Source organism: Taeniopygia guttata, chromosome 5 (genome assembly GCF_048771995.1).
Source record: "Taeniopygia guttata chromosome 5, bTaeGut7.mat, whole genome shotgun sequence".
Classification (NCBI taxonomy): domain Eukaryota; kingdom Metazoa; phylum Chordata; class Aves; order Passeriformes; family Estrildidae; genus Taeniopygia; species Taeniopygia guttata.
This window is the reverse complement of record NC_133030.1, coordinates 5,916,118-5,928,372: the sequence shown is the minus strand read 5'-3', so window position 1 is coordinate 5,928,372 and position 12,255 is coordinate 5,916,118. Positions and strand designations below refer to the sequence as shown.

The 12,255-nt window shown below is 38.4% G+C and overlaps 1 protein-coding gene across 5 annotated transcripts in view; it reads right to left on the bottom strand.

Annotated features, from left to right (window-relative positions):
• Positions 1–12,255, bottom strand: part of GALNT18 (polypeptide N-acetylgalactosaminyltransferase 18) — a 275,590-nt gene that overhangs the window by 34,153 nt on the left and 229,182 nt on the right. For 4 of the 5 annotated variants that reach the window (XM_032748975.3, XM_030273457.4, XM_002188833.5 and 1 more), the window contains one exon: positions 10,826–10,921. The exons of the other annotated variant lie outside the window; for it this stretch is intronic. In XM_032748975.3, the coding sequence (XP_032604866.1) occupies positions 10,826–10,921 (96 nt within the window). The remainder of the gene's footprint in view (positions 1–10,825; positions 10,922–12,255) is intronic. 5 annotated transcript variants of the gene reach the window in all.

Here is a 12,255-nt window from a genome sequence, read left to right as displayed (position 1 = left end):
ACTTGGCTGACATGTCAGCGGATTCATGAGCCAAAAAGGATCACCAGTTTTTCACTCTGCTCCCCCATATGCCATGAACTCCATATTTCCATGTGCTTAGCTCTAAGTACAATGATTTGTATTGTATGAAATTATAGTTTCCAGAGTTGTGTCAGCTTTAATGATGTCAGCAATTACTTCCTGTGATGGCCACTGACCTGCTCTGAGGGAATACACACCTTATTCCTAGTGGGCATCCAGCTGGCTTTAATTTCTAGCCATTGTCTCTTGAAACCACCCTAGATTAAAATCTCTAGTATCCCCTATTTTCTTTGGGAACAATACATCCACTTTGTAAATATATTCAGGTTTAGACAGAACTCAACTCTTACTAAGAGCTAGTTTGATTGCTGATTTCAAATAAATTATCTGACAAACATAGCTCTTTCCTTGGCTTCCAAATCAATGCAGGTTTTCTTTTTTCAGAGTTAGTCATAAATATTCAATCAACATTTTCTGTGAACAAATAATTTCTGACATTCTCTGTGCTTCTCAATTGGACAAATGACGGTTAATCAGCAGGACAAAAAAAAATTCCCTATTCACAGAAACACACTGTGGATACAATCATTCCATAAACATTTCTGCAAATAACCACATTCTGCAAATGCAGAACAATATCGGGGAGAACCTAAGCTGAAGCTGAATTGCTGATCAGAATCTGAATGAACACTATGGAAGTAATATGGCTCACGTAATTACAGAGGGAGTTGAATATGCTGTCATGGGAACTGAACTCGGTCCATGAATTCTAAATGAGCCAGTGGATGACTTCAATTAACTGGACTGACATAATAAAATTATCAATAAAACTAAAGTAACTATAAAGTGAATTTTCCATCTACTGTATTAACTACCTTCTCTAATAGTTAATAACATACAGCTAAGAATTTGAGAAACAAAAATCTGACCTTCAGAACTTCAGTGTCTGATGAAGTAACAAGAGACAGTGTAATATTAATCAAAAGAATGTTTAAATTGACAACCATCCCACAATTACTGCACCATCCATCTCCAAGTGCTCTACATGTGCTCCAATAACTGTTAATTTTATGCTAAATTTAGATTGTAAGCGACAATTGGTTTTAAAAACTGATGATTGAACTGCCAATTTGCAATGAGAAGAGACAATTTTAATATATGGATAACTCTAGTAAGACCTACATAATATCCAATCCTGATCTATTTCAAATTAATGCACTTACAAAATGTGAAATGTAATATTAGATTATGAGACTACACTGCAGGTAGCCAAAACATCTGCTCTGTTTCTCCAAGAGTGTGAAATAAAACCATTTCCAAATTAGCAAAGGAAAGCCCTTCCTTTCTTTTGTGGTTGTACTACATAATCTCACACAAGAAGTGCTCATTTGCGAAGTGCCTGAGGGAGAGCTGGGAAGGGGCAGCTTTGGGCCCCAAGGTCAGGGCAGAACCAAGCACTGCAGAAAGGGGCAGCAGCCCCAAAACCACCATATGAGTATTTTGGGGGTGTGGGCTGCAAAGCCCTTAAGCACCAAACCACAGCTCTGAATCCAAATCTAAAATCTAGCGTCAGGCTTATCATCAATATTGCCCAGCAATATTTCACCTCCACATTTTCAAATATTTCTGAAAAAAAAAAGAAAAAGCCTAGAAATGTATGTGCATTTTTTTCCTAGATGAAAACAGTTCTAAACTGTTGTATAATATTCAGGTTAACAACTCCAATCTTTTCTAAATTAAAAAAGTACATGAGAGCTTGAAATGCTCTTATAATTTTAAATTCTTAGGCACTGCAGTTGCTCTCAACAGTTTATTTCAATTACATTTTTAATGCAGGGTTTGTTTTAATTACAGATATTCTGGGCAAATTGCCTTAAAAATACAAACTAAGAAAAAAAACTCTTACAGTGACCATGATAAGCTCTGGCTGTCCTGACTATCTTGAGACCCTGGCATGAAGTCAAAAACACCTATGGCTTCAATTTTAGCCCGTAGAAAAATGCCAACTCTGGATGAGGAATTACAAGTCACAAGGGTTTTTTCCACCTAACACAGGGTGGAAACGTAGAATTTTGGGATTTTTAGAATGGAGTTCAAGGGGGTACAAGATGGAGGAATTTGGGCGTGTCCTAGCTTTCTTTTCTTTCTTCTTGTCCTCTATGTCTTAGTGTGGTGGTGGCACTTTTCTATTTGTTTGGGATCACACCATCCAACATAGATGTTAGATATTGGTGCATTGTTATAAACAGACTGTACATAACTTTTGATATAAAAGGTAAACACTGCCCAAGAGGGCTCAGCAGAATCCTATGGTGGACTTGCTAGGCAGAGCTCAGCAGGTGAGAGAAAGAATATTTAGATAAGAAGAAATAAACAACCTTGAAAACTCGACTTCACGCATTCCAGACCTCTTCTGTGGCTGCATTTGGGCTAAAGGGAGCAAAGACCCTTTACGATTTCTCTTGGGGTCACCCTGACCTATAGGAGCCCCAAGAGAAATCGACAAATTGTTTCTGGTCAAACTATAAAGACAGCAGATATATGCCCCTCTCCTTCCATATCATTAACAGACATATCAGCTGTGGACAAGATATCCAGAAAAAATTATAAAGATGGATATAGTCATACATGCTGACACAATGCATTATTCTCTTCCGCAGTAATGTGATGAAAGCTGAGTTTATCAAGTCTAGGTAAATTACAAAAGATTTTTTGCCAGTTGCAGTTTCTATTATCTCTATGGAAATCCTGCTTTACTAGGCAAAAGCTGAGGAACTGAATGTCTTTGATAGCATTTTCTGAGTACCCTTCTGACATTGCTTCTGATCAGCATTTGCAATTTTTCCTCATATTAAAGGTTAACTTATGCTTCTCTATCTTTTCAGCACATCTTCTAATATATGGAAAATTGCAACAGTACCTCTACTGTAAAATATTAAATAGTTCTGCTATCATAAAAGAGCTCTTATCCATTCTCTAAGATGAGCATTTCTCTCTTATTTAGAAGAATTGATGAGTTAACAGATACAGTGTATTGCAGACAACTGCTCTTATTCCTGTTACATTTTGTGGTTAGGGGTTGGTTTTATTTGCTTTTTCAAACACATGTCTCCTGTGGCACTGGCCAAGTTAACTTTGACTCTCCTGCTGCATCTATCTGCTTAAAGGAGCAGTCATTTCTCAATCACAAAAATACTTGGCCATTCTTTCTGTCTTAGAGCCTTCTTGGCTCTAAGTTTTGCAGTAATTCAAGTTCTTAATACTCTTCCTCACAGCACTTAAAAGAATTGAACTACTTTTTGAATTCTTGCTTTTTAACTTCAGCTCAGGTGCTGAAACCTCAACATCAAGATTACTGCTTTAGCCAGATCACTAATCTCACCTTACAGTGGTATTTTCCTTTTTCATTATTCATGCTCACCTTCAGCAGTAAGCCTGTACACTAGGGAAGAATACAGATTTCAGAAGCATAGAAGACATTTTAAACTTCCTTTTCATTCTAGACTATTCTATTGAAACAAAGATAATATTTCTTCAAAACAAAACCATTTCTCCAAGATGACAAAAATTCTATATGGTTCCAAATGAGAAAATCAACATTACTCTTAGGAAAAAAAAAAAAAGATTATATTTCAACTCTTTAATTTGACCATGACTGGAGTGTCAATTCCAAGTGATCAGTTCTCTCAATTCTCACAGGTACACTCAATGTTTTCACACTATGGTTTTGAACACAAAAATAAATAAGCAGAAATATCCATTCCATTATTTCCAAATTGAGGGATGTAAAAGATATTCCCTCTGATCCAGAATGATGCAGTTCTACAGCTTTTCCCCTTTGCTTTTTTTTTTTTCAATCAGTGAAATGTAACATACAAAAGACCTATCTGAAACCAGAAGGACCTCTTGTGCTGATTCTTTTGAATTCCAGTGCCTTGTACCCTCTGAACAGAGAATAACATTCATTATGTCTGATACTTTCATAAAATAAAGAGACAGGTTGGTCTCTGTCCTATTATTATAAAAACTCTTATTCAGTTGCAAAATAGAGTGTGCAAATCCTTCAGATCCATCAGATTCACACTCATAAGCTACAAATTCAACACCACGGATCTTCACCTGCAATGAAAAACTCTCTTATTTAGGTTGGAAAAGACTTCATTGAGTCCAACTGCAAACTTAATGCTGCCACAGCAAGTACAGGAAAAGAATCATTCATGGCAAATGGCTCAGTATAAAACTGCTCCAAACCTAGAAATCAGATTAACAGATTCTCCCTATGAAACTCTACACTGAAGGAAATAATGAGAATTTGGCCAGAATCAAAGTTAAGGAAAACAAAATTTAGAAAGAAAATATTATATAATGTGAAATATCTTCAGCCACAACACATCCCCAAGAAGAAAGCATTGCACTGCTTGTGCTAGGCCAAGGAGGACTGGTTGGTTTTGGAAGCCTTTGAAACATCTCTGTAGCTCCCTGATGTACCTGTCATATATTCTAAAGACGCTGCAGCTTTGAATTCATCTTCTCGGGTATACATAGGAAAACTCGACTTTGAAAAGGATTGCAAAAAATTAACACCAGATTTTGCTTCCCTTGCAAGCAAGGTCACAATTCTTATTAACTTTACTATGATCAAAACCAGGATTTATGCACTAAAAGAAATCAGAAGAAATACAAATAGACTTAATAAACTACTTGGCAGGAATGCCTTATATAAGACATTAATTGCCACAGCAATTTACAGAATATGTTTAAAATAAAAAATACAATTTAATAATGCTGATAACATGCTTGCCAGGCAGTATCAGTGACTCTCTACGTTATCTTCTATTACTTAGGCATCTACCAAACTGGGCAGTCCAGATTGGAGAGAAGGAAAAAAAACCCAAAAAGGCTATTTATAGCGGAAAAGCATCTTTGCTCCCAGAAATCAAGCATGTACATAGAAGTTTGAGTTAGGCCCAGTGCTTAGATCATTCCACAAGAGTTCATAAAAAAAGGCAAAGGACAACCTGTAAGACAACATGAGCTGGCAGTGCTGTCAGATGCAGCCCCTGGAAGAGAAGCAGCCAGGCTGCCTCTCTGCATGGGAATAGTGACAGACAGACTCACTTTGGCTGGATAAAGAGAGGAGTATGCAAATCCTTCAGATCCACACCCAGAAGCTAAAAATTCAACACCACTGATCTTCACCTGCAATGAAAAACTCTCTATTTCTAGCTGGAAAAGACAGTTAAGATCATCCAATCCAACTGCAAACCTGACACTGCCACAGCAAGGACTTGATCTGTTCCTGATCTGGCAGCTCACTGAAAATGTACCTGGACCAGGATAGAACGGGGTGCTTTGTCCAGCTCAGGTTTGTCCAGCCCTCTGCGTGTCTGCACACATGGAAGGATCATCCTCAAGGAGTGAGGGCCCAGCTCAGCCTAACATGTCAGAAAGAAGTGGTGCTGTCAGGTCAGGCAGCCCTGTACACAGCTGCAGAATCTAACAGTTGCCTTCAAGACAAACATGAACGCCAACCCTAAATTTCCATGTAACTGAGAGCTGTTAAACAGCTGCTGTGTTCCCTTTTACTGCCTAAAAAAGGCTGCCTGAAATGTTTTTATTGTAGACACTTCATCTTCAAGGCAGTGATTTTTCAACTCTGAAGGGCCAGTCATTGATCTATCTGCAGGTTTTGTTGTTTTCTTCCTTATTCCCTGGCAGTCCACATCTGTTGCATGTGGAGCCTTCTGTTAAACTATTTTCTTGCACCGAGTCTCAGTTTGCAACACTTATGTGTTTTACACACACACTTAACAAACTTCTAAATAACAGAAGATATTTTCTGAAATGTATGAAAAATATCTGTGTATGAACAACCAACATGCTAAGAGATTTGATAGAAGAAAACATAGCTTTTATAAAAATATATATTAAAAACACTTTAAAGGAAGCATTCATGAACCATACAGAGAGTGTTTGGAAATTTCTAGGAGTTTTTTGTAACTACTCCCAGTACTTCAGACACTGTGCTTAGAATACATTATGCTTTCAGGTCAGAGACTTGTACAGCTTTATGTGTTGGCAGGACTCTCTTCCACTGCCTTGAGTGGAGATGCAATAATTCATACCAGGCAGGGCTGTAGTCACTGGTGTCAGTTCTGCAATCTCTTGCAAGAATATGAAAATATATAAATGGGTGTCCCTTCTCACCTGCATTTCTTTTCTAGTGATACTCCCCATTTAGTCTTCTGACCCTGGTTGTCAACTTGAATTCCTCAAAATCTAACTGGTTGCTATGGACTTTCACATCGCTGGATGAGCTTTGGGGTTTAACTGCTTATAAATTTAGAATTATATGAACCAGAAGCTATTGAACCAGGTAACAGAACTGCCCATTATCCCCTCAGTCACAAGCGATTTTCAAAGTAAATCTCTACTTAAAATATCACTTCATTGATTGATGCTATTTATTTATTGTATAATAAAGTCTCTAATAATGTGGTATTTCATTCTCATTAAAGAATCTTTTAAACTCTCACTCAGGAGCAGATTGAATGCAAGTGACATGCTGTCATCAACCTGCCTTCAAGATTACAAACCTGGTTAAACAGCAGCCTTAAACAACAAAAAACAACCAGGCTCAGGCAGATGCCAGAACCAGGAACGGAATGCAGTCAGGCCTGGAGCATGTATTTAGTAGCTGCAAGTACAACAACCATCTTTTCCATGCAGAACAGGGGCACAGCAGGAAATAGATCTTCTAAGACCTAAATGTAGGACTGAATTGTTGCTTTACTTTACCAACTTCAGGAATTAAAACACTACCTTTAACCTCTTCTATATGAACCACATAAAAGAACTCTCAGCAAAACCCCTAGAGCCTCACATGAACTTTATGTTTTAGCTACTGTTTTGCCACAACTGTTCTTCTGCTTTCACATTTATCTCCTCTCACTGCCACCTCATCTCCCAGTTTTCCTGATTCCCTTTATCATCACTCTGATGGGAAGCTGTTGTGTTTTGCCTCTGAGCTGATCTTATGTGATTAAAGCAACAGGATATCTACCATCATTAAACATTGTATTAAGGAGCCTGGTTTAACTCCTGCAGTTAACTATGTTACCATGTTGCATTTACTTTTTTGGCTGTTTCAACAGCTGCAGAAGCTGGGTTTTGTCCAGCTGTGCTAAGCAGCTGCACAGCAGGAGAAGCTTGATATGGCAGGCTAACACAGACACTGAAAGCCCCTTACAAACAGTGGCCAGCAGCATATCAGAGGTACCAAAATCACCTGATGGCCTTGGTCTGTGAACATCTAACAGCTGCATGGTTCTGTGGTGGCTGGAGGAGCAGCAGCAGATGCTCAGGTGTGATGGTCCTGCAGGTGAGCTGGGGAGTTATGCCAACACTCTGTGAGCAGCTGTACAGATGGAGCAGAAATTACAGTGCTGGTTTGGGCAGAGACTGTCTAAAGGCAGGAATGGAAAGATGTGATGCTTAGGGAGAAATACTCTTCAGCAACAGAATCAGAGGAGGATGAGCTACTTAGACAGCCATGCTGTTCAGATGCCACCACTTAGACAAGGATCCTCTCAACAGAAACTCTAATTATCTGGGCAGCATTTTGTAATTAATTCATTCTTACCAAAGGCAAAGGAATAGCAATTCTTCCCTTAAATTCATGTGAGTGCATTGCAGGATCATCACCCTTTTTGTTTTTTCCACTAGTCAAACATTCAGGCTGCTCTACTCAGTGAATGGTACCATAACTCTTGAAGTGTCCAGACTCCTGGGGACCAGGACAAAATACAGCTGCCCTGGAAAGCACCCCCTGAAGATGAAGGGAGGGTAGGAAACACACCTAATCACAGATTGTAGTTTTTCAAGTGCCTTCTGTCTTTTCAGGCCAAGCCAAACACCCTGCTGTGAGGAATTATTTCACATTAGTAGTAGAGGACTACAGAAATGGACAGATTATATTTTGATTTTCTATTCCATCTTAGTATTTAACCACACATAAGATTTGCATCAGTTTATCTGCAGAAGGGAAATAGGAAATAAAAACAGTTATAAAGCACTCCAAGATACTTGCAGGAATGAACTGTAAATATGCCAGTGTTACTTACAGTAGACACAGTGGACTGTGGAAAGGTTTGGAAATCTGAATCACAGATGACTTACCATCACTAATCCTGATTCTATTTAAAATGAAACAGAAACATCACAGGAAAATACACTGCTGATAATTTCATTGCAATATTTTAGGATATTTCCTTGCCATTTTCTACTGCTTTTAATTATGAAGCTACACATGATGTTTTTGATACTGTCTTAACAAAAAGGAGCATGGAATTTTAACATCAGGTATGCAGTTCCCTTTTTATTGACTTTGATGTTTTCTTTCCTATATAAAGCATATTAAAAGGAAACAGTAGTTGAACCCATGATTGTAAAACAAGGCCTTATGTCAAAAACCTTATCTAAGCCACTTCTGCTAAAAGATGAGAATTTTAAAACATCAGAAAGCAGTTAATGGAGGAAGAAAAGGTAGTTATCCAATTTAGAAGAGGGGCTGTAGTAGTAACTAATAATAGCAACTTAACTGCATATGAGGGAGTGGTTCCTGGCAGTCAGTTATATTATTGCACATCTAGATGCAAGTTTGCTAAGTGGCAGCAGCAATAAAACTGTAAATGGAATAGCTACAACAGAAAAATTTTGCATCCAAGCTAAGAATGGCATCACCCAAACACTCAACCAGGCAGTCCTGAATCAGGGCACTAATCTGTTTTTGTAAGCAATGCCAGGTAGGAAAACCAGCCCCCTTTATACAACGTTTCACCACTACTAGAATAAAATTAACATCTTACTGGTATCTTCTGTGGCTATTGGCAAGATCACATATAAGATTAAAAGGAATATTTATATAAATATTTCCGACACGTAACAGAAAAAGTACGTGGCTGGGCTGCAGCTCTGCTTAAGAGATGCAACATTGCGGTGTGAATCTCATATCCCTAACACAGAAAAAGTATAATTCTCTTTTGAAAAAGTTCTCAATCATTACCCAAATATGGGCCCTTTGGATGTTGTTTTTAACATTAGTTACAAAATGAAATACATAATAATGGGGAGGAGACACAACATTTTAAATATGAAGGAGCAGAGTCTTGTCTAGAAAAGTTTCCCTTGTCTCTTTTTCCTCTGTCATTTGTTTGCTGCTATCTCAGTTGTACAGAACTTGAGCTGACATTCAAAGGTACTTCTTTATCTGGTGAATACTGAGCTGCACTAATTGAAGTGACTTTGGTTATCGTGGTTTGTCTCTCAACTATAATTAAAGTTTCTAACTGGACTTTACAGGCATGCCTGCAGTGTGTTGTTCTCATAGATGAGTGCCACCAGAGCTGTGGTGCCAGGGGATGAGGAATAATGGCTCTGCTTAGGGGTGAATTGCACAGTTTCTTTGCAAACACTGAGGACTGTCTTGAAAAGCTCCTGCAGGCAAACAGTGGTTCCCACATCATTCTGTGACAAATAAGGCACAGCCTATGCACTAAGTGAGTCTGATGGATGGGATTTTCAGATATTTCTGGCTTCATCATCCTTAATTTACTCAAACATGATGCCACTAGTGATCAATATTAAAGATTCTCGGCAAAGGAAGCCAGTGCAGAACAGAGCTGCAGCATGTGCAACTTGGCAGGGAAGTAGAGAATTGTATCTGCAGCTCACCAAATTCATGTTTCCAGTTCACTATGAGGTCCAGGCACAGGGGACGAGACCACCCTGCTGCTCTGTCTTTATTTCTGAAATACTGTGAGGATTCATTTGCTGCATAGTCAAATCAGGTAACTGACAACTCCTGGGTAAAACCACATTCCAAAACTCCACAGGGTGGAGTGTTATGGGGTCCTTTCAAGAAAGCAAATATAAAACATAGTGGGAAAATTCAAACTGGAGGGATTTTTCAGTGTCTCCAGTAACTCCCACAAGTATATCCATTTTCTTTACGTCATTTTTGTATATGTTACTTTTAAGGTTAAGTAATCTGCACATCTGTCTTTGACAAGTGTGTTTGAGGCCATGCAACATTATTTTTCCTGTCACGATTTACCTCAAAACCCTTTCACTTAAGCTCATGTACTTAGCTGGGGAGACACAGGTCTTAACCCTTTTGTGTGCCAAGGTAGTAATTCCAGCTGTTATGTAGGAAAACGGAAAGGTTTTCATAATTTGAGTCTTTGGCACATAGTACAGTAACAGGACAACAGCAGAGAAAGAAAAAGGAGATTTATAGGAGGGGTTTTCACAAGAACAGAGTTTGGAATTTGACACAGCTGTATGGTGTGAAGAAGCTGGTTGTGCATTTCACATTTGTGGAAATGACACAGTAAATATATAAAGTAAAAAACCATGTTGCTTCAGATATATATACACACATATATATATTATGAGTATGCATATTATGCATGTATGCAAAATGTTTTAAAATGCATTGCTTCATTACTATGACATGCACAGTTAAGGATCAGAAATGAAAGCTTTTATCAGCAAATCTGGATCAGTGCTGACTCTCAGATTCCTCAAATTCTTTTGAAATTTATAAATCAACTTCCTTGTCAAAGCATTATTATACCACTGTTTTCTCAATTTACAGCAGAAATAATGCTGTCTCTCTAAAAAACAGCTACTAAACATTTTGCCAAGGGATTGTTGCAGGAAAACAATGACAGGTACAAGATGGTTCCTCCCACACAATCTGCTAACAGCAGCAGCAAAATCAGAGATCATTAGACAAACTAACCTGTGGTGTCATCCCGTGGCAGATATACATGATTGGGATATTCTCTGTGTCTGGCCCTTGATCAAGGCATAAATCACTTTTCAGGGAATTCTGCAGCTAAAACAAATAGAAAAAAAAAATAAATCAAGCAAGTTTTACATGAGGAAAAAGATGGTGTGATTACTTTCTTTTCTTTGAAAAAATAGATCATATGCAGTTGAAGAAGAAAATAGGCAAAATTAAAAATACGTTGCAGTGAAGAGAAAGCATCTGGACTAAATTCTTCCTTGCAGATAATCTAGCACCACTGATTTCAATAATGTTGCACAAAGTTTCAGGCAGGGTATATTTCAAAAAGCCTCCAGAGAGAGCAATAATCTTTTAATATCTGTTTTAAAAATATTTAGTCTCTGGTACACACTCTATACAGAACCTGAATGTATCCTGCTGAGCAAGATAGATCAGGTATTAAACAGCTTTTAAGAATCACTCATGAGAATCTTCTGATTTCTGGAAATAGTTCAAAAAACTGCTTTCAGCTGACATCTGGAGACTTCAGGGAAATTGTTATGCACCAGCTCCCCTGATTATTCCAGGCTAACCCCGTGCACAACAATGAACAGACTTCAAAGTACTTGGCCCCGGTCAGAACAAAGCCCTGTGAAAAACCTGGGCGATGCTGAGTTTTCTAAAAGTGAAGTGCTGAATTAATGAGCACAGATAGCTGGGAGGTCTGTTCAGAGTGTGAGGACGAAGATGTGGACTGCATACCCATGGATGTGCAGAAAGGTGTTCAGTGGTGTAAGACTGGCTCAGAGAACAGGAGACAACTGCCTGATGGAGTGGAAATGTGGTTTGCAACCACCTGTGATTAACTGGGCAGTTCTGTCATCTGTGCACAGGGGCCTCTTTTGAGGAAACCAAATTCCTTTAGAAAGGAAGCCTAGAACTGCATGTAAGAAGAGTGGACAAGCCAGAGGCTGAAGCCAGGCAGTGAATAAAATCAAAACCATCAACTCATCTCTACAAGACTTCCAACTCTAAACCTAACTCTAAATCCAGTAATGGACAGGATGCATCTCAACACTAGAGAGAAAATATGCATTAGGTATCAATACTGGCATTATTCTCAATAATTAAAGCCTTGAGAATTACATAAAATCTTCTCTCTCAAAGTCTTCTATTTCTTATTCATAATGTAACCATAGCCATTACTCTAATCACAAACAGATGTCTAGGCACCCCTCTCTATCCAAACTAATGATAAATATCAGCCTTATTAATTCATGGCTGGGTCTATCACTACCTGTGAGAAACAACCTCTCACTTTAAAATTTCAAGGGTTTATTAAACCCTAACAAATACAACAAATGACTGAATAAGGAGAAAGAGCAGCACTGGGAGTGTGGAACTAAACCACCACGTGCTCGCCCAGAAAGCGGCTGCTCCAC